The sequence below is a fragment of the Schistocerca nitens genome, chromosome 8, assembly GCF_023898315.1.
Source record: "Schistocerca nitens isolate TAMUIC-IGC-003100 chromosome 8, iqSchNite1.1, whole genome shotgun sequence".
NCBI classification, from domain to species: Eukaryota; Metazoa; Arthropoda; class Insecta; order Orthoptera; family Acrididae; genus Schistocerca; species Schistocerca nitens.
The window spans coordinates 244,705,298-244,729,130 of record NC_064621.1 but is presented as its reverse complement, the minus strand read 5'-3'; the positions used below and the strand labels follow the sequence as shown (position 1 = coordinate 244,729,130).

The following is a 23,833-nucleotide window of genomic DNA, read 5'->3' as shown; positions in this document are numbered from 1 at the left end:
TAGTGAGGTCTTTGGGTTGTGATGCCAAGTCACTTCGTATTTATTGTTGTTATATGAATAGGACAATTGCTGCACTTGTAAATGCTATGAATTAGACCGAAGACGTCTCTGGTAGGCGGCGATGAAACATCATCCGACAGTTTTATTTATCGACCATGGCCTCTCGGCCAGGAAGTTTCAACTGACGTAACCATCGACTGTAAAAACCTGCATAATATGATAACGTTTCTTGAGCACTGAAGAATTTTCCCATAAGCTGTAATGCTGAGGACGGGATGAGTACCATCGGGTCAGTTGCTGGCGCCAGTCTGTAGAGCCAAACTGTCTGAATAGGTCTAATGCAGACTGCCGCGCCTTTGTCCGTAGTAGTTTCTCGCCCTACTCCAGACCGAACTAGCAGCTCGTAGTCTTATTCCTTGAGTTAAAGATTTGCGAAAAACACGTGTCTCTGATGAAAGTTAGAGAAACATTCAGCAGTCCTGCATATTGTACCTTCTACTGTCCAGTCAATACGCCTAACTGAAGCAGGAAACGGGACTTCGGAGCTACTCGAATCCTTATAAAAGCTGATGACGCGGTCCTGGACAAGTCCCAGTTCATCTGATATCAGAAAGTCGTCAATTTTGTGTGAGCATCCCTGTCTGCCATGCTTGGAGATACAAAGGAATTAAAGACATTAGCTGCCAAAGGGCGCTGATTTACCTCAATGGAGCAAGTAAAGAATTTGTGCCAGACCGGGATATTATAACCCATGTCTCTTGCTTATTAGGCATATGCGCTGACCACTATGCCATCTGGACACAGTGGCCAAAGACTACCGTAGCACGCGCCCCCGGTCAGATCCAAATTCTCAACTTATACCACACACTACTGATGTAGTGCCCCCGCAAATTAGCCTCATTACTCGCGGCTTCTCGCCGAATCCTGTAAGAGGTCGAGTGTGGGACTGCAGAGATCATTTGCAATCATCGCCTTAATCATGTATGTGGTGTCCGTTCTTTTTGACATAGCCATTTCTGGACGTTTGTACCAAACTACGCATTTTATGCAAGTCTCCAGTTCACTAAGAATCGAGTCTGCACAGTTTCTACACCTATCAGTAGCGGAAAAATGTGCTCTTGCTGTGTCTGAAACTTCATAGCATTTGCATCTTCGTAGGTTTTCGCGACTGGAGTCAGCGTACATAAAATTCTTTCGTATCGTAGAACAAGTCATATTGTGAAATGATGAGCAGATGATTTGGTCACTTTTGTAGTAGAATTACGTCCTGGTTAAGACTACATGCACTGGTGTCCAAAAGGGATTTTCTCTGCCTCGTGATGGCTGGGTGTTGTGTGATGTTCTTAGGTTAGTTAGGTTTAAGTAGTTCTAAGTTCTAGGGGACTGATGACCATAGATGTTAAGTCCCATAGTGCTCAGAGCCATTTTGAACTGGCGTCCAAAACAATGGTTGATCAATTTACAGCATGTCGTGATCCTACAATCCAGAAGGACTTTATGTAAGTATACGGCATTTCTCAACATGTCCGTCCGAACACTTCATTTTTTACGTACTTGACCTTTCTTTGGACTTGACATATATAGTCTGTTAATAGGAATATCAGGGCAGTAAAGGCGAAATGATTACTGGGAAAATGTGGAGAAACTGAAAATGATTCAGCATATAGAAAAGCCAAACAACCTACGGCAAGATTAAAACCAAGGACGAATTCCACGTACAAAAATAACATTGATAATTACTGCATAAACCGCTGTCTCCATGACTATAGAACAAGATCTGAATTGAAATCTACACTGAACTTTCGTTTACCGAAAAATAATAAACATAAAATTTAAAATAGCATTTTCTACCAAGGAGTAATACAACAACAAATTGTCAAACGAGCTTAAAGAGCTTAAAAAACAAACTTATTTAAAAATTCGGTTAAAAAGTTTCTATTAAACAATACATTCTATAAAGTGAAGGATTACGTAGTTAAAGAGAACAGAGTATTGATAAAGAATGAAACATAAAAATTAATAATAACGGTAATAAGGCGTCTATCTTCTCATATAACACCTTCGCACTTTGTTACCTGCTTTTCTTTTTCCATTTCTGGAAAAGTTTACTCCCAAAGCTAGGCAGTGTACAATGGTAATATCTCATCCTCTTTCTGAGCTCAAAATTTAACTCTTTATACAGGGTTGCCGACTTAGATTTTCACGCTAGGAAATAGAAATCAAAATACGAACCAAACATTGATGGTATATTTAGCTGACAATGTGTGTAGTGTTAAATTATGAAACATGTGTGTATAGTGAGTGTGTGTATTGCGTGCAGTGACGGAGCGAGACATGAGTGAACAGAGTATCTGTAACCTTTCACATTATTAAATAACTTCTTTGTAGCCTCTATTGTACACTAGGGATAAGCCGAATGAGTGTGCACTGTTGCAAAAATACTGGCCTTGTATTCGGGAACTCATCCCGCCATCCTAAATTTTTTCCATGTGTTCTCTAAAGTACTTCACACAAATGCCGGGATGGTTCCTACTATAAAGCCGTGGTCAACTACCTGTCCCATCCCTGTTGGACTACTCCTGTAAGCATGTAAATGCCTGTGTATATGAATATTATAACTTTGTTGCCCTTTAATTGTAATACCAAGACATGTCCATGATCCACTGACGACTACTACTGCTGCTGCTGCTGCTGCTGTTAAGCGCAAGGAAGAAGGCGGACGAATTGAATAAGTACAATGAATGCTTCTACGATGTAGAGGAACTGTCTGATCATGTGATAGAAGAAGAACTGTGAGTTAAGGAATCCATCATTAGAGTCAATGTTTAACGGATCCGTGGAAGACCTGCAATCAAATAATGCTAAATGCAGTGATAACATTCCTTCGACGACTTATAAAATCATTGGGGGAACTGGCAACCAAAATACTATGCAGGTTAGTTTGTAGAATCCAACTCTGAAGACAAATAATCAGACTTTCGGAAAAATATCATCTTCCTGGTCGTTGTTCTTGGATACCGTCTACAAGACATTTCAGTTATTGACAATCAATATCAGCAGTGATTGTTACCCCTTGGGGAAGCAATTGGTAGTACGCGACACCGTCGGTGTTCCACCAGATGCATACCACTATCTGCTGTGGATGCGCGCGATTCTTTTTACGGGGTGTGGCTGCTTTGTTTGGCCTCAGCATTTCTTGTTTTTCCTTGTTAGTATAAAGACACAATTTCTCGTCACCAGTAACGATACAAGATAGGAATGGTCGCTGTTGTTGAAAAGCCAATTGATGACGAGTGAGAAGAAATGCACATGTGGTCACCCGCCGCTTTCTGTGATACAGGTTTACAGCATGAGGTACCCATTTACCCGATTTTTTAAACCTGCCCACTGCATGCAAATGTCGCACGATGGTGCAATGATCACAGTTCATCACATTTGCCTGTTTCGAGTACACGGAAGTGGATCATTATGGATTAAGGAGTTTAAATGGCCTTCATCAGACCCCGAATTTCTTCCTGAACGTGAGACTCACTAATGTCAAAACAATCCCCCTTAAAATGAGAAAACAATTTTCTTGCCGTGCTCAGTCCAATGGCATTATCTCCATACACGACGCAAATGTTTTTGGTCACCTCTGCTGTTGCCACCCCTCTATTGAACTCAAAACAGAACAATATGTTGTAAATGTTCCGATTTCTGCGCTTGTCACTCCATTTTGAAGCGTCCGCAGCTCCACTCACTATCTCCAAATGACAAAATGGTAATGTGTAAACTCAAATGCCAACAGTGAACCACAAATAGAAAATAATAAACGGAATATCAACATGCAAAACAAAAACGCTACGAACTTTTGCACCAACTTAATAACTTCCATAACACTTGATGGAGCAATAGAGGGTAATATCTCTAGAATAGATCTTACAACTGAGGACGTTCTGTGCAATTGTTGTTTTGTGGTAATGCGGTTGGCATGGGAAATAGATTCGTGGTGGGTCGTATCAAACCAATCGGCAAACTAATGAAACGATGGGTTACTGTTCTGAATCGTAACTGTACTGATTCATTTTTACTGTGCTGTACATTTTTTACTGGGCTGGCCCCCCACGACCACGCAGAAGTACCGCAACACGAAGTTGCATGCACCTGACTAACATCTGAAGTAGTGATGGAAGGAATTGACATCACAAATCCTGCAGGGCTGTCCATAAATCCGTAAGAGTACGAGAGGGTGGAGATCTCTTCTGAACAGCACGTTGCAACGCATCCCAGATATGCTCAATAATGTTCATGTCTGGGGAGTTAGGCAACCAGTGGATTTGTTTACTCAGAAGAGTGTTCCTGGAGCCACTCTGGAGAAGTTCTGCATGTGTGGGGTGTCGCACTGTCCTGCTGGAATTATCCAAGTCCGTCGGAATGCACAATGGACATGAATGGATGCAGGTGACTAGACAGGATGCTTACGTACCTGTCAAACCCGTATCTAGAAGTTATCAGGGGTCCCATATCACTCCAACTGTGCACGCCCCACACCATTACAGAGCCTCCACCATCTTGAATAGTCAATTGCTGACATGCAGGGTCCGTGGATTCATGAGGTTGTGTCCATACCCGTACACGTCCATCCACTCGATGCAATGTGAAAAGATACTCGTCCGGCCAGGCAATATGTTTCCAGTCATCAACAGTCCAATGTCGGTGCTGACGGGCCCAGGCGAGGCGCAAAGCTTTGTGTCGTGCAGTCATCATCAAGGATACACGACTGGGCCTTCGGATCCGAAAGCCCATATCGATGATGTTTCGTTGAATGGTTTGCACGCTGACACTTGTTGATGGCCCATCAATGAAATCTGCTGAAACGTGCGGAAGGATTGCACTTCTGTCACGTTGAACGATTCTATTCAGTCATCATTGGTCACGTTCTTCTTTTTCGGCCGCAGCTATGTCGGAGATTTGATGTTTTACCGGATTCCTGATATTGGCGGTACACTCTTTAAATGGTCGTACGGGAAAATCCCCACTTCATCGCTACCTCGGAGATGCTGTGTAGCATCGCTCGTGCGCCGACTACAACAACGTGTTGAAACTCACTTAAATCTTAATAACCTGCCATTGTAGCAGCAGTAACGGATCTAACAACTGCGCCAGACACTCATTTCTTATATTGGCGTTGCCGACCGCAGCGCCGTATTCTTCCTGTTTACTTATATCTGTATTTGTATATATTTGTATACGGATGCCTATACCAGTTGCCTTGGCGCCTCAGTGTATTTCAGATTTACGTCACTGCCACGAAGCGAATGCTTCTGTGTCTTAGAATTGTGAACTACGTAAACTATCCTACAGTGTTCATAGCAGTGAAGTAAAGATTTGTGTTTGTTTTGTATTTCAGAGAAAGCATGCGGCAGCGAGGAGAAGCTATTACGTGGAGGCGTGTTCGTGCTTGACTCCATCCCTCGCCTGCCTACCGGCAAAATCAGCAGAGGCCAAGTGCGAAGCATTCTTCAAGAGAGAATCACAAGGGAGATTTAGTCAGTCGCCGCGGCCTAGCAACTGATATCTTCTGGTGTTCACAGCATACACAAGGAAAAATTACACCAGTAGCCTTCGTTAGAACTTACATGGTACCTCATCTACAATTTTCAATGTAATCTGATGGAATACTACTTCCGCAATAAAGGCAAAACGCCTTCCCTAGTGAAAATATGTCAGTAATGTAATAATAATGTACGTTCGAAAGAACTCGAGGCAAAGAGGTGCACAATTAACGGAGACGTTAAGTTATTAGTAAAGCACTGTGTTTTTAACACTTAGAGTATCAGCCAAGAAACAACACAAGAAGAACTTCCTGTCTTAGACTCTGTGGATTCTGGCGGTTTTTCACATGTCCTTTTACAACTTATCTCAGCTTAATCTTTTTTTCGTTCTCTTCAGTTGGAGATTATGTGCCAAACACAATACTATTGCGTTTATCATCCTGAATGAAAAATTATGTGGAAGGTGTGTGTGACAAATACACTAAATCATATTAAAATTGAAACACCAAAAAGAATCGAAGTAAGGAAAATTTATTTATTGTGCACATGTATTATAGTAGGGGGAATGCATGATTAAATTTTCAGGTTATTTGGCGTATACAGTGCAGAAAATATGGTCTGTAGTCGGCCACTTTGGGCAGAAAAAATGGCTAGTACCAGACTGAGCACAGAGTGGAACTGAGCTTGGATGACGGATACGGATACGCCATTCCATTCTGATTCAGTTCTGTGCCAGAGATCATTAATCATAATGCCTGGGAAGTTGTGACACGCCAGTGTCTCGGCAAACCATGATTGCATGTATTCTGTTGTGAAAGTCTGGAGAACGTATTGTCAGGGAGACAGCTGAACACCCTCTGCATCCAGGTAAGTCAGCGAAAAAAAGGCCAATAGGCAGTCTCGCATTAGCTTCTTGAAAGATAATGTCACGAAGGCCTCGAAGATAGAACTCGCACGCCGATGTCAACACGTCAGAAATGTAACAGTTGCTGTTCAAGTAACTGGCTGTGCTAACCAGGGGTTGTTGTTGTTGTTGTGGTCTTCAGTCCTGAGACTGGTTTGATGCAGCTCTCCATGCTACTCTATCCTGTGCAAGCTTCTTCATCTCCCAGTACCTACTGCAACCTACATCCTTCTGAATCTGCTTAGTGTATTGATCTCTTGGTCTCCCTCTACGATTTTTACCCTCCACGCTGCCCTCCAATGCTAAATTTGTGATCCCTTGATGCCTCAATACATGTCCTACCAACCGATCCCTTCTTCTAGTCAAGTTGTGCCACAAACTTCTCTTCTCCCCAATCCTATTCAATACCTCCTCATTAGTTACGTGATCTACCCATCTTATCTTCAGCATTCTTCTGTAGCACCACATTTCGAAAGCTTCTATTCTCTTCTTGTCCACACTAGTTATCGTCCATGTTTCACTTCCATACATGGCTACACTCCATACAAATACTTTCAGAAACGACTTCCTGACACTTAAATCTATACTCGATGTTAACAAATTTCTCTTCTTCAGAAACTATTTCCTTGCCATTGCCAGTCTACATTTTATATCCTCTCTACTTCGACCATCATCAGTTATTTTACTCCCTAAATAGCAAAACTCCTTTACTACTTTAAGTGTCTCATTTCCTAATCTAATCCCCTCAGCATCACCCGATTTAATTTGACTACATTCCATTATCCTCGTTTTGCTTTTGTTGATGTTCATCTTATATCCTCCTTTCAAGACACTGTCCATTCCGTTTAACTGCTCTTGCATGTCTTTTGCTGTCTCTGACAGAATTACAATGTCATCGGCGAACCTCAAAGTTTTTACTTCTTCTCCATGAATTTTAATACCTACTCCGAATTTTTCTTTTGTTTCCTTTACTGCTTGCTCAATATACAGATTGAATAACATCGGGGAGAGGCTACAACCCTGTCTCACTCCTTTCCCAACCACTGCTTCCCTTTCATGCCCCTCGACTCTTATAACTGCCATCTGGTTTCTGTACAAATTGTAAATAGCCTTTCGCTCCCTGTATTTTACCCCTGCCATTTTCAGAATTTGAAAGAGAGTATTCCAGTAACGTTGTCAAAAGCTTTCTCTAAGTCTACAAATGCTAGAAACGTAGGTTTGCCTTTTCTTAATCTTTCTTCTAAGATAAGTCGTAAGGTTAGTATTGCCTCACGTGTTCCAACATTTCTACGGAATCCAAACTGATCTTCCCCGAGGTCCGCTTCTACCAGTTTTTCCATTCGTCTGTAAAGAATTCGCGTTAGTATTTTGCAGCTGTGACTTATTAAACTGATAGTTCAGTAATTTTCACATCTGTCAACACCTGATTTCTTTGGGATTGGAATTATTATATTCTTCTTGAAGTCTGTGGGTATTTCGCCTGTCTCATACATCTTGCTCACCAGATGGTAGAGTTTTGTCATGACTGGTTCTCCCAAGGCCATCAGTAGTTCTAATGGAATGTTGTCTACTCCTGGGGCCTTGTTTCGACTCAGGTCTTTCAGTGCTCTGTCAAACTCTTCACGCAGTGTCTTATCTCCCATTTCATCTTCATCTACATCCTCTTCCTTTTCCATAATATTGTCCTCAAGTACATCGCCCTTGTATAAACCCTCTATATAATCCTTCCACCTTTCTGCCTTCCCTACTTTGCTTAGAACTGGGTTGCCATCTGAGCTCTTGATATTCGTACAAGTGGTTCTCTCCTCTCCAAAGGTCTCTTTAACTTTCCTGTAAGCAGTATCTATCTTACCCCTAGTGAGACAAGCCTCTACATCCTTACATTTGTCCTCTAGCCATCCCTGCTTAGCCATTTTGCACTTTCTGTCGATCTCATTTTTGAGACGTTTGTATTCCCTTTTGCCTGCTTCATTTACTGCTTTTTTATATTTTCTCCTTTCATCAATTAAATTCAATATTTCTTCTGTTACCCAAGGATTTCTATTAGCCCTCGTCTTTTTACCTACTTGATCCTCTGCTGCCTTCACTACTTCATCCCTCAGAGCTACCCATTCTTCTTCTACTGTATTTCTTTCCCCCATTCCTGTCAATTGTTCCCTTATGCTCTCCCTGAAACTCTCTACAACCTTTGGTTCTTTCAGTTTATCTAGGTCCCATCTCCTTAAATTCCCACCTTTTTGCAGTTTCTTCAGTTTCAATCTGCAGTTCATAACCAATAGATTGTGGTCAGAATCCACATCTGCCCCTGGAAATGTCTTACAATTTAAAACATGGTTCCTAAATCTCTGTCTTACCATTATATAATCTATCTGATACCTATTAGTATCTCCAGGATTCTTCCAGGTATACAACCTTCTTTTATGATTCTTGAACCAAGTGTTAGCTATGATTAAGTTATGCTCTGTGCAAAATTCTACAAGGCGGCTTCCTCTTTCATTTCTTCCCCCCAATCCATATTCACCTTCTATGTTTCCTTCTCTCCCTTTTCCTACTGACGAATTCCAGTCACCCATGACTATTAAATTTTCGTCTCCCTTCACTACCTGAATAATTTCTTTTATCTCGTCATACATTTCATCAATTTCTTCATCATCTGCAGAGCTAGTTGGCATATAAACTTGTACTACTGTAACCAGGGGTAGGTAAGAAAAAAATGAAAAGGAAAAACGGTAAAATTACAAGATGGCAGTATTTTGCACCTTACATGCCTTCGAAGAAAGACTATTACATGGAGTTAGATTGGGTTTTGATATAATTTGATAGGAGCGAGGCCGTTTTATTACGAATGCTTAAAATGCTGACATCGACATCTGGCATGTTTTGCGATCAGTTGTAAATGCAGTGTTGCTGTGCAACGACACAAGCGATGGTCGGCCGGAGCGCAGCCGAAAGCAAGCGAACACGGACGGGGGGAGTCGCCCAGTGACTAGGTCCACAACGGCCCTTTCTGTGGCGATACGCCACACCAGGGGGCCTCTAGGGATGCAGCAGCGGTACGGCTGTACTAAGCGAATGGTCGCCGATCCCGGAGACGCTGATGGCGCCAGCTTTCATGTGAATGCGGCCGGAGCTGAATGCGAGGGCATCAGGCATACAATGACGGCTGGCGAATTTTTGTATAGAATGCAGAAAACGCCTGCAATGTGTTGGGGCGTGGGACCGTACCACCTGCCGTTACCTCGGAGTCATGCCCGTTAGTCTGTTTGCTGCGATTTTTAACTTGGTCGTTTCCTACTTGTAGATTTGTATGATGAAATGGGGGAGTAAATTTGTTCTAGAAAGTTTAGCGGGAGACACTAAACTTGAGTTTGTGGTTGGCCGGAGCTTTTTGGAGTGAGGAGAGTAGGAGTACGAACAGAGTGTTCTAAGACTACGAGTCGCTCACTCTTACTTAGGACGGAGGTAACCGGAAGTGAGTTGGCGAGAGAGCGGTCGAGCCAACGAGCTGGGCAGTCTTCCGTCTCAGCGACCAAGCTGTGCAGACTTCCGTCAGAGAACTTGGGCTGGATAGAACGTCTGTTACAGGCAGCAGCTCATGTAGAGACCTTTGTTGTTCGTTTAAGACGATTCTGAACATCGCCCCTTGGCTGGGAGTTCTCGTCTTGCGTCTGGCTTACAGTTACCTGGTGATCTCGTGCTCTGTTATACACTTACGTTTAAGACGTTTCTGAATTTCGCCTCTTTGGATGGGAGTTCATATCTTACGTTGGTTGTTGGCAGTGAAGCTATTTAGACAGAGTTTGGACTTAGCAGTCTCTGGATAGTAGTCTTCTTTCTGAGGTTTTAGCTTTCTGCATTGAGAACATTGCAGAGTCGCAGCTTTGATCGCAGCGCACGATGATTCGACAGTCGTCACTGCACGCTGCATGCACATTGTTTGATACAGTGAAATAGCTACCAGCTCCAGCACTCATGTTAGATAGTTTAAACTGCTGGGATCACTCGTAAAAGTTTCTCCACTGAGGTTCCACGTCAACTAACTGGAGTAGACTCTTTCAGTCCCGGATCTACAATATTTCAAACCGAGCCAAAAACGTCATAGTGGCGCCCCCATTCTCACTCGAGCGTTTGAGATAGAACGCCAAAAATTAAAAAAAAACTGGTTTTCAAAAATGTGTTCATTTTGCAGCGCACATCTTCCTGAAGAGCTTAATATGTGAAACATATATGCTCGAGGAAATGTAAGACATGTTATGTGGTTTTAAATGTGCCAAAGTGCAGTGCCACACCTCTTCACACAGGATTCTTCTATCACACGTCATTGTACACTCCTGGAAATTGAAATAAGAACACCGTGAATTCATTGTCCCAGGAAGGGGAAACTTTATTGACACATTCCTGGGGTCAGATACATCACATGATCACACTGACAGAACCACAGGCACATAGACACAGGCAACAGAGCATGCACAATGTCGGCACTAGTACAGTGTATATCCACCTTTCGCAGCAATGCAGGCTGCTATTCTCCCATGGAGACGATCGTAGAGATGCTGGATGTAGTCCTGTGGAACGGCTTGCCATGCCATTTCCACCTGGCGCCTCAGTTAGACCAGCGTTCGTGCTGGACGTGCAGACCGCGTGAGACGACGCTTCATCCAGTCCCAAACATGCTCAATGGGGGACAGATCCGGAGATCTTGCTGGCCAGGGTAGTTGACTTACACCTTCTAGAGCACGTTGGGTGGCACGGGATACATGCGGACGTGCATGGTCCTGTTGGAACAGCAAGTTCCCTTGCCGGTCTAGGAATGGTAGAACGATGGGTTCGATGACGGTTTGGATGTACCGTGCACTATTCAGTGTCCCCTCGACGATCACCAGTGGTGTACGGCCAGTGTAGGAGATCGCTCCCCACACCATGATGCCGGGTGTTGGCCCTGTGTGCCTCGGTCGTATGCAGTCCTGATTGTGGCGCTCACCTGCACGGCGCCAAACACGCATACGACCATCATTGGCACCAAGGCAGAAGCGACTCTCATCGCTGAAGACGACACGTCTCCATTCGTCCCTCCATTCACGCCTGTCGCGACACCACTGGAGGCGGGCTGCACGATGTTGGGGCGTGAGCGGAAGACGGCCTAACGGTGTGCGGGACCGTAGCCCAGCTTCATGGAGACAGTTGCGAATGGTCCTCGCCGATACCCCAGGAGCAACAGTGTCCCTAATTTGCTGGGAAGTGGCGGTGCGGTCCCCTACGGCACTGCGTAGGATCCTACGGTCTTGGCGTGCATCCGTGCGTCGCTGCGGTCCGGTCCCAGGTCGACGGGCACGTGCACCTTCCGCCGACCACTGGCAACAACATCGATGTACTGTGGAGACCTCACGCCCCACGTGTTGAGCAATTCGGCGGTACGTTCACCCGGCCTCCCGCATGCCCACTATACGCCCTCGCTCAAAGTCCGTCAACTGCACATACGGTTCACGTCCACGCTGTCGCGGCATGCTACCGGTGTTAAAGAGTGCGATGGAGCTCCGTATGCCACGGCAAACTGGCTGACACTGACGGCGGCGGTGCACAAATGCTGCGCAGCTAGCGCCATTCGACGGCCAACACCGCGGTTCCTGGTGTGTCCGCTGTGCCGTGCGTGTGATCATTGCTTGTACAGCCCTCTCGCAGTGTCCGGAGCAAGTATGGTGGGTCTGACACACCGGTGTTAATGTGTTCTTTTTTCCATTTCCAGGAGTGTATTTCGCTCTGCGGAATTCAGACGCCTATGTTCTGTAATGGAAGCCATGAAATGAGATGAAATGAGCGTATGGAATTGTTGGGCAGGAGGCCCTATCCGGGGAAGTTCGGCCGCCAAGTTGGCTCAAATGGCTCTGAGCACTATGCGACTTAACGTCTGAGGTCATCAGTCGCCTAGAACTTAGAACTAATTAAACCTAACTAACCTAAGGATATCACACACATCGATGCTCGTGGTAGGAATCGAACCTCATACCGTAGCGGTCGCTCGGTTCCAGACTGAAGCGCCCACAACCGCACGGCCACTCCGGCCGGCCGGCCGCCAAGTCTTACTGCAGTCGACGCCACATCGGGCGACTTGTGTGCCGGTGATGAGTATGAAATGATGATGATGACAACAAAACACCCAGTCCACGAACGGAGAAGGTCTCCAAACCGGCCGGGAATCCAACCCAGGACCGCTTGCGTGAGAGGCAAGCACGTTACCATCCAGCTAAGCAGGCGGACGGGAATCGAACCAGGACCCACTCGCCATGGGAGACAGGCACGTTAACACCCAGCTAGGCAGGCGGACAATGGAAGCCATCAAAACTATGTTCAGGACACTGGAAATTAATATGTACTGCGATGCCTGTCCTGCTCTCAGTCGGCCGCTTTGACATCCTACCCCCCCCCCCCTTAAAAAAGCTCACAATTAATACTGGGTGGGATTATTTGTGACAGGGAGAATAAGGACAATTCTGAAAAATTGCACTCGTTATTACCTATTAGCTGCTAACTTTTTTCTTTTGTGTGACATAAAATTACATATAGGAAACATAAAAGCAGTAAAGGGAAGAGACAAGTAAGACAGTACACATTTCTTCAATCCTTAGGTCCCAGCATTTATTTATTTCTAATCTTGCTACAGATTTATGCGATCTGCTTTCCTTTCTGCGAAAGGATCTATCACCTCATTAAAGTTCGTCAAACGTTTTGTTACATGAAAAACCAAAATGTCGTTGCCTAATACTGAAAAGGATGTTAATACGAATAGTACCAAAGACTGGTGTGGCTTCTCGATTTGATTGCGTCTATTTTGCCTCTGTCTGCTAGATAAATTTATTCGGCTAACCTCGTGTAGATCCATCCCCATCTGTCTGCAGAAAGTTTTTTATGTCTAGATGCGATAGGGATTAGCATGACAGAGGCATCTCGTACATTATGCATGCAGTCAAAAAACAACTTATGATTCGTTCAGAAATCAACTTAGAATGTGTCCAAAAATGTTCAAAGACAAACTTTCAAAATAATATGAACAATCGATAGACCAACATGTGCTTGATGCTAGGGGCTTTGTGAAACAAGGTTTCTTTGTTCAAGAATATGATTTTGTAGCCCCCTGAAATTTCCACCTGGGGCAGATACCCTCGGTTTGCCCCCTCCCCCCTCCCCTCCCCAGATCCGGACCTGGAGTTTTCTAGTTTTTCGGTAGAGAAGCAAAGTCAGTCATTCAACGTACAGAATCTTAGATCGCGTATATCATAACTGGGCAGAATCAGACAGAGATAATCAATATTAGTTTCAAAGTTTTGTACACTCGACAGCACAAAATGTGGGCCACCCTTGAATTCCAATGTGTAGGCCACACCTGACTGTACGCAACTAACATATTTTTTATTTATTTATTTTTATTTGCCATTGACCATTAACATAACAGAATAGGCTTCATGTCTTACACATAATACGTTAGTTATATACACAATTACAGACATTAACTGTACACTTTAAGTTATAAGATACGTTTTGTATTCTTTATTACGTGCTCAATCACAGATATTTATACTTAATTATATACATAATTACAGGCATTTATATTAAATTACCTATACAACTACAAACATTTAGTGATAAATTTGAAATTTTAACATATGTCCACATTTTTCATCAAAAACTTCTGTTATAAAAAGGATTTTTACCCAGCCAGCTGTTCTTCTTTGAAATAATTTAGAAGTCATGGACCACACTGGGGGTGGTGATCTGTTACGGATTTTTAGGGAGCTGACTGTGTCTGAGTGGGCTGTTTTTACTAGTTCATTTCTCGGAATAATAATTTTAATTTTTCCTCTGGTGTTCTGCTGGTGCATATCTTTCCTTATATGAAATTCTTTGGTATTTCTGTTAATGTACAGTGATGAGACAGGTACAAGTTTACAACTGTAACTATATAGAGTTTTCTGAACAGAGGTTGGCAGCGATCTGTTGGTCCAGCCCTATACATTTTTCTTATATAGAATCCTAAAACTTTATCTGTTCAATTTTTTACATGATTAGATAATCCTAACAGAAGATGCTGGGTCTTATCAAGATTATACAGCAGTTTGTTACAGGAGAACCATTTTGCAGGATTTAGTCATTCTAGTGACATTTGTTGTAATACTGATGTATTCTGATGAGTTGCAATTATCATTGCGTCATCTGCATAGCAGACCACAGAAACATGAATGGCAATTATGAAAAAGAATGGTCCAAGCACTGATCCCTCTGGGACTCCTGTCTCTACCATTTTCATTAGAAAATGTCTGTTTCTCACCATAATATATTGTTTTCTGTCGCTTAAGTATTGATCAATTACTTTTAGAGCTATAGGTTGTACTCCATAAAATTTAAGTTTCTCAAGCAATATGTCGTAAGGGATCCAATCAAAGGGCTTATGTAGGTAACATAAAACCAGTGAGGCGTTATCCCCATTTTCAAAACTAATGATTATCTGGTTCAGAATGTCAAGAACAGCTGAAGTGGTATTTTTTCCAGGCCTGTAACCAGTTTCTTCAAAAGGAGTTTTTTTCTCAAAATAATCACTTAATTGACTATATATAAGAGTTTCAAAAATTTTGGAAATTAGAGGAACTATTGAGGCTACTCGATAATTTTGGGGGAGATTTGTGTCTCCTTTTCTAAAAATTGGTATAAATTTCGAAATTTTTATTGCTCAGGGAAAATTCAAGACTGAAGAAAAGGCTACAGTTTCACAAATAAATCAATAGTTTTCTTTGTAATATAGTTGGATAACTAGTAATTATCTATAGTTTTAGAGTTGGAAAATTTTTTTGCTGCTTTTATTACTTCAGTGAATGCGATAATTTTCCACTGAAAAGACTGTTTCACTGGTAGCTGCTTCCCACGTAGTTCACTTGCAGATGTGTTGGTCAAGTTTATTCCGTTTCCAATTTGTTTCACCAAAGACACAAAGAACTCGTTCAGTGGGTGTGGTACAAGTGATGCTTCCTATGCGTGTCTAGGGCATTGTTCTTGTGTTGCAGTCTGCCATTCTGCTTTGCACTTGTTTGTGTAGGTTGCATAAATCTCTCATACACTAGTTTTTTGTCATTAAGCATCTTAGTTTTATAAAATTTTTGCACTTCAGATACTTCCTATAATCTATAGGAGCCTGTTTACTGTCATTCTCACAGTTATTTTTATGTGCATTTCGCAATAACAACATTGGTTCCTTAATGTTTCCAAGTTCTTTAGTATAATAGTTTGCTATCTGCGTCTTAGAGTTTTTATTAGCTGTGAACAAATATACCTAACTTGAACATATTTTCTAAAGAATTTGTCAAACACAGTTTAAACACCTTCATACGAAAAGGCTTTTTTTATATAACTTAGTCTAGAAGCAAACAAGTTCACAAATTCATCTTTGTGACCTCTCACCCAAGTCACCTCATTTCTGTCATGGGGGACATTATTGATGTGATATGACAGTTTGCTGTAGAGTGTGAGGAGTAATGGTTTATGGTCAGAGAAACATCCATCTGCATAACCAACAGTAAAAGTCTCACTAGAGAAGTTAACAATAATATTATTTAAGCAGGCTTCTTTACCGTCAGAAATTTTATTTGTACAGAATAAATTTAAAGACCATAAGATTCTGAAAAAAGTTTTTTTTACTTGCTTGTCAGAGTTTGAAATTTCTATATTGAAGTTACCACAAACAGCGATATTTTCTTCTTTCCTTAATAATTTTTTCACAAGTTCAAATTTTTTCGAGTACGCTTCTACCTCTCCATTCTGAGATATATAGAGACCTATAACTATCATATTTTCGTCTATCAGCTCTATGCAGCTTAACCCACAATCTACTTCAGAACAAAATTGGCTTACATCACCTTTTGTGAATTTTAGACTATCTTTGAGAAAAATTACAAGTCAACCATTTAGTTCTCTTTTCTATACATAATGCTCACCACAAAATATCATTGAGAAACAAAAATATCTATTTTAACTCAGATAACCAGCGTTCCTATACACGAATTACATCCACTGTCTTACTTCAATAATGCAGTTCTCATTTCAGAATTTTTTTCCTAATGCTGCACATACTGAATTGTAGCACTGTGAGTACTTTATATCTGTCAATACATAGACCTTCTGAGGCTGATGATGTTACGTCTTTCTTTGCAGAGAAGGGGGATTTCTTATAAAAACAACTGTGTCGCATGTTCTCTAAACCTTCTGCAGTCCAGTCGTTTCACTATACACGTTGTGAGTACTTTATATCCTTTAATACATGAACATTTTGAACCTGATGATGTTATTTCTTTCCTTGCAGAGAAGGGGGATTTCTTATGAAGACAGCTGTGTCGCAGGTTCAAGAAAATGGTTCAAATGGCTCTAAGCACTATGGGACTTAACATCTGAGGTCATCAGTCCCCTAGACATAGAACTACTTAAACCTAACTAACCTAAGGACATCACACACATCAATGCCCGAGGCAGGATTCGAACCTGCGAGCATAGCAGTAGCGTGGTTCCGGACTGAAGCGCCTAGAACTCCTCGGCGACAGCGGCCAGCGTCGCAGTTCCTCTAAACCTTGTGCAGTACAGTCGTTTGACTATGCACATTGGTTACCGCAAGACACCACTAGAGAACACTGCACTTTTTGGCAGTCAGTCCAGATGTAAACTAATACCGCAATACAACAAATATTATAAAACACGTTATTAGAGATGAGGCAGTCCGTAACATACGTAGATTAAACTTCATTATGACAGTGACACTGCAGAAGACTTGTCACACTCATTAAATGTTATGACGAATTGTTGACCAAAAATAGCTTTCAGCTCTGATCGAGGTACGACTGAACATAAAGAAACGTAAAATACCAAATTGTCCACCAGTGTCAGTTTACAATGCCGAATGTGCGCACCTGTAAATAAGTGATTATACTTTCAGCAATGCATCAGGAACCCCATGAAGCTAATACTGCCCCTGAGAAGTAACCACGAAAGGTATGTAGTAAAGTGCAAAGCACAAGTGTGAAATGCGCCGAAGAAAAGTTGTGGTGGCGTACAGGGAATAGAACCCAGTACGTATGTGAATTCTTTACAAAGCACGATCAGATGTCACGTATTAAAAACGATCATTAATAGCGTGAAATCTAAAGCTGAAATGACGATACAAACGATTTTTGTCTGGCAGGCAATGGAACAAAACACCTTCCGCAATTGTCTTATAGCTAAGAAAAGATACGAAATATTGATTGATTCTTCACCAGTAGCGAGATGTGCGCATGTTTGACCAGAGGTAACGCAACAAACATCTCTGTGCTGCCTGGAATTACAGCACCCTGCATATCATGTTTGTTAAACTCACATGAAGAGGTGTCGACTATCAAATTCCACTTAATTAGTGGTTAGGATCACGCCGTTTGTAGAGCCCTAGAGGAATTTATCATCGTGAGGAAACAACGAAATTATGGGACAGTATCGTCTCGAAGGGTTCAAATTCATAGAAAAATAGGAATCGTAGCTCAAGTCCCCAACAATTGACAATATTTTCAAAATCTCAAAGTCACTTAAAATAAGGAATAAAGATCATATGACCTTACATGACAACTGGTTCGTGAACTACAATGAAATTACTAGTGTAAGAAAGTTTACTAGAGAAAAAGTATCTGCAAGCAGAGACTTCCTTCTGTGCTAGCCAAAACTAATCCAACTCTGTTCCAGTCAGTAGCGAATGGTCATGTTTCATGTTGGTTTGGAACTACAGCACTGTCCTGCGTTCTTCACTTGGCGTTACTGGAGGTGAAAAGGGTATATTTGTGGCTCTTTAAAACTGGTACCCCAAGTGCGAATCGAAACCACACTTAGCCATTACAAGCTAGCCTCAGTCCTGCCAGCCACCGAATTTCACATGTATTAGCATCATGTTTTTGTCATAATGGAGTGCACCGCAAACGGCAGATGAAGTGTTGAATTCCACTTGAACTGTTTTTGTGAATAACCTATTCATTGTTTTGTAGTCAACGTCATGCAGTGCGAACGCAAAGTTGTGGTATCAAACCCATCCCTTCCCTTTCTTTTTTAAGCCATATTCAGTCTGTCTGCTAAGAGCATCAGTCTGACGCAAGGTCAGGAACAGTTTCCTTCATTTTATAACCAACCAGCAATAAAAAAATCTTGCCGATATATATTTGTGAAAGGGTTCGTGGGTATCTGTATTGGTAAGACCAATTTCAGCGCCATCAGCCACGGGCTGCTGGTTACAGACTGGCATCCGCCCTTATGATTGTGCTGAATTGGGCATAGAGCCTATGATGTCCAACAGACTTTTGTGCGCTCGAATTAGCAAGTATAACTTTATGTAACGTTGTGTATGATATAATGTTATGTTACAGCATACTTCGTGTTGATTTAGGATGGCAGCTTACTACGAACACGTTTAAATATTGTCTTGTTTTGTTCAAGATTGTTATATTGCTCGTTCCCCGCCAACTTGAATTATTCTCATTTGTGACGTTATGAGGAGCTTCGTTTTGTGCATTAGAAAACGGAGTCTAAAACACAGTAATGTCTAACATTTGTGACACTATGTTCTGTTTGTGTTTAATAAAGGGGTGAAAGCAATGGAGACAATTCGAGATACCTGTGCCCAGTATGCAGTGACTGTTATCGAGAAAGTCAAGTTGTATTGTTTCAAGTACGATCGTTTTGAGATACATTGATCACTACATTCAAGAAGACAAACAGGCGTTGATGAAGGAAGTTTCGGTGATTTACCATTATGGGCAATGACAGTGTATCTGATAATTGGCAGGTGTCGCAACCAATTATCCTTCGTTCAAACTTTCCTTCGATACTCATTTTGACGTTAAAATGGAGGATTGTGGTACAATGTCTCGTTGAAAACGAGATTAGACATGTAGTAGAATCTCGAATTGGGAAGGATGGAGAAGAAAGACGTCTGTGCCCTTTCAAAGGATTGATCCTGGCCTTGCTGTAATAGATTTAAAGAGGTCACCATAAATCTAAATCATTGTGTCCTAACGGGGAATTGAAGTACTATATGGTAACATCATAAGGGCAAAATGGTAGGTAAGCCATAACAAACATTATCTCAAACAATGGCCTACATACATCCACAAGATGTATTGGTTCAAATGGCTGTGAGCACTATGGGACTTAACATCTGAGGTCATCAGTCCCCTAGAACTTACAACTACTTAAACCTAACTAACCTAAGGACGTCACGCACATCCATGCCCAAGGCAGGATTCGAACCCGCGACCGTAGCGGTCGCGCGGTTCCAGACTGGAGCGCCTAGAACCGCTCGTCCACACCGGCCGGCAAAATGTATTGTTATTGATATATATCTAGTGCCACAAAGGTGTTTTGTGTTACGAACTGCTTCAAGGGATGTGTCTTTTGCAGTTGACAATCGTTGCAAACAAATGAGGTGCCTTGCAATTGCAGAATAACTAATGTGACCTGGAAGACAACAAAGTACTTTGTTGGTAAACACACCTACCACTCGTCTTCTAATCTGACTCTCGCATATGTTTACCTCATTCACCCATTATCGTTCAACCACGAAGGAAGTTAGTTTCTGTTTGTTTTGTTTTGGTGACTTCGCTTTAAATGTGGCTTAACTTAGAATCAGCAAGTGACTAAATGCTTGGGATCGAACAACTACCTGCATATCATCAGCCGGTTGTAGATAACGGTAATCTGCACAACGCTAACGCAACTGGTGTCTCACCACAATACCATACCACGAATGGCTATCTTAACTGAACGTGAATTGTTTGGTCAGACTCAAGCATCTTCATCAGACCACGAGATTAGTTGTAGTTACTGCGTGAAAGTGATCTCCCCTGTCTGCACACGTATTTTTGAGTGGAATTCTGGAGTTCTGGAACTCATTCAAAATATTTGATTGGTATACCATGAATATATAAAGCGAATCTTGTAACATAATTATCTGTAATTTCGGCCGTCACAACGTCACAAGACATATTCCACTATGTTTTCATGGCTCTATCACAGTCATAGCAGGAAGATTATGTTTCTGCAGGCAATGTCTTTCCCGAGTGGGCTAACAATTTAGGAGTGCACCTTACGTATCAACGATGAAGCGGCTTAATTGCGCAGTAGACATCATGGGTCTTATAAAGGTTGTGTCAATAACCCTACATATTTTTCAACTTCACCTCATCATCTGATGTTTACTTTTTCTACGACGTCAAGATTATTTATGGCGAGGGAGAAGAATGGAAAGTTACACAGACTACCGCTATAAATACGAAAGAAAATAAAGTTAATCCACTGAGTTACAGATCCATCATTGATATCAAAGCGTTGCAGGACGTTTGAACAAATACTTTCTTCTAACGTTATGAAACATCCCGAAGTATACTACCTATTGACACCAAACCAGCATGGATAAGAAAAGCATCAATTTTGTCAGACACAGCCGGCCCATTATTCGCACGTCGTACTACATACAGGGGCTCTCAGATTGATTCGGTATATACAGAGTTGATATCATTCCTCATAATCGGCTTCCAACCATATTTCTTTCCTATGAACTATCATCTTAGTTGTGCGACTGGATTCATGAGTGCCTATCTAAAAGGTCACAGTTCGTAGTAACTGACGGGACGTTACCTAGTGAAGCAGAAGTAATGATTGTGATTCCGCAATTAAAATGATATAGACCTGCTGTTTCTAATGTATGTAAATTATTTATCAGATAATCAGAACATTTCTCTTCGGTTTGTGGCATGTAACGCATCCGTATAGTAAACTCCACAGAAGAGCCGAATCAGTGTAAAATGATGTTGAAAATATATCTTCACAGTGTAGAACGTGACAATAGATCCTAAACAATAAAATTTGTGGTGTTGTGGACATGATTACTAAGATTTCCTCAAGCATCGAGAAATCGAAAAGTAAAACAGATTTGAGAGATGTAGATCTAACGAAAGTCCGAGGCGTTACAAATATAAACAATGTAACAGGGAAACATCCCATGTTGCGGCGAAGGTGAAACAAATGGTGTGTTTAATCATACAATGTAGGCATTTTATTGAAAAACAGAGGGAGATTAACGTCAGCCCATGTGATATTGTTGTGAGCTTTGATGTAGTGTCATTGTTTACCATGGTACCTGTAAACGAAGCTATTTCATATATAGCTGATATTTTTCCGACTGACATAGTAGCTTTATTTAAACATTGACGACAACTTATTTCCAGTACAGCAACGAGTTTTACGAACAGATCGACGGGGTGGCGATGGGAAGCCCTCTCAGCCCAGCTGTTGCCAATTTATTTATGGAGATCTTCGAACAGCGAGCGCTGCAGACAGCCAGTAAAAAGTACCGCTATGTTGATGAAACATTTGTAGTGTGGACTCATGGTGAAGAAGAGCTGGATGTCTTCTTGCTAGATCTGAACAGTATTAACCCGAAGAAGCAGTTCACGACGGAGAAAGAGCGCAACGATCAACTCCATTTTCTGGATGTGTCGGTAATTAAACGGGTGGATGGGACGCTGGGCCACAAGGTATATAGAAAGAACACTCACACGGATCGATACCTCCACAAGGAATCAAACCATCATCCTAGGCAAAAAAGAGGTGTAATGAAAACCTTGGTGAACAGAGCCAACAAAATCTGCGAGCCGGCTTTTTGCAAGATGAACTAAAACACTTACGGTCTGCCTTCATGAAAAACGGATATACCAGCAAGGAAATTGATCGAGCCCTCCATCAAAGAAGAAACGAAGCCAGAAGTCCAGAGCAACAACGGTCACCTACTGGAAAAGTTTTCCTACCGTTCATTAATAAAGTCACGGACCGCTTTGGATCGAAACAATCTTCACACCCACCAAGAAGATTAAGGAATATTTAAGAACTGCAAAAGACGCCCCACACCCTCTAGAAACACCTGGGGCATACAAAATTCTATGCAGTTGTGGACAAGTGTATATTGGAACAAAGAAAAGAAGTGTAAAGACCCGCTTAGCCGAACATAAAAGAAACTGTCGCTTAGGTTACATCGAAAAATCGGCCGTAGCTGAGCATGTTTTTCGAGATGGGAACCACGAAATTAAATTTAATGAGCAAGCCTTCTAGCACGAACACCCCATTATCACGCGCGCCTGTATAGAGAAGCAATAGAGATTCACAAACAACATAATAATTTTGATAGAAAAGAGGAAGTTTTAAAGTTGGACAAAATATGGATGTCGACATTGCGCCAGCAGAATGACAATCGATTACTCTTAATCGAGAATGATGACGCCTTCCGAAGATAGGCATACTGCCGGCATCACGTTACGAATGGTGGTGCCCTCTATGCGCTCTATTAATGCGAGAATATCTGGAGCCTCAGTGGCAGTAGCCGGACGACCTCTGAAGATGTCTCCCGCAGATGGAGACGAAAAGTTAGGTGGAAATTTTATACATCGACCACGGCCTCTCAGCACGGCGGTTTTAACTGAAGAAATGTTGGGTTATTGACACAACCCTTAGAAGATCCAAGAAGTCAACTAAGGAGATTTCCAGCACTAAGGTTGTTCGACCTCTGCTGAAACGTTGCTAAGCACTGTGCTATCATTACTTGACGGGATTGGCAATGGACATCAAAAATACTGTAAAAAGGTAGCTAATTTTGTAGTACTGCGAATTAGGGGAGAGAGTGTCGCATAAGTTTTTCTGTTTTGTCTCTTGAGGTTGGAGGGAAGAAGAGATCAGGGAGTGAGTTGGAGACCCAATATTAAAACAAACGCTTTTTTAGTACCCACGTTATTTCCACGACATTTCAACCATCACCTTTCTCCTCCGAATGAAAACCGTTTCTATTGGCACCGCCGTACAACGTATGATATTACAATTGCAATAACATAAAAGAAATTGGAACTTGCATTTAAAGATTTCGGTGTTCGTTCCTCTCGAGCTTCGTACGTGAGTGGAACAGTCGAGAAATTGAAGTGATTCTGTGAACCCTTTACAAAACACTTAACTGTGAATTAAAGAGTAATCGTGTAGCACTGCGATGTAAATGAAGTGCCTCAGCAGAACGCAGTTTCGATCGTGCAGCACTTGTTGTTTCAGAGACACTGAGTACAATTTATAAATGCTCAAAGTGTGAATGATATACACGTATACACAATTATATGACGACGTTGCACACCAAAACTGTTTACTTTTCAGATGCGCTTAGTTATCTTTGTAGAACACATATTTTCTTAAGGCGAGATCTAAACCAGAACGCTTATAAGAAAGAATGGCTTCCTGCATTGCGAGATTGCTAGCTAGTTGAAATTTTTCGCGGTAGCTACGTTTATCACGAGTGCATTCTTTAACTCAGGTTTCG

At 42.0% G+C, this 23,833-nt stretch overlaps 1 protein-coding gene across 1 annotated transcript in view; it reads left to right on the top strand.

Annotated features, from left to right (window-relative positions):
- LOC126199504 (uncharacterized) overlaps positions 1-5,684 on the top strand; it is a 108,015-nt gene extending 102,331 nt beyond the window's left edge. The window contains exon 8 of the mRNA XM_049936427.1: positions 5,390-5,684. Coding sequence (XP_049792384.1) covers positions 5,390-5,529 — 140 coding nt within the window. The 3' untranslated portion in view covers positions 5,530-5,684. The remainder of the gene's footprint in view (positions 1-5,389) is intronic.
- Positions 5,685-23,833: the final 18,149 nt, after the last annotated feature.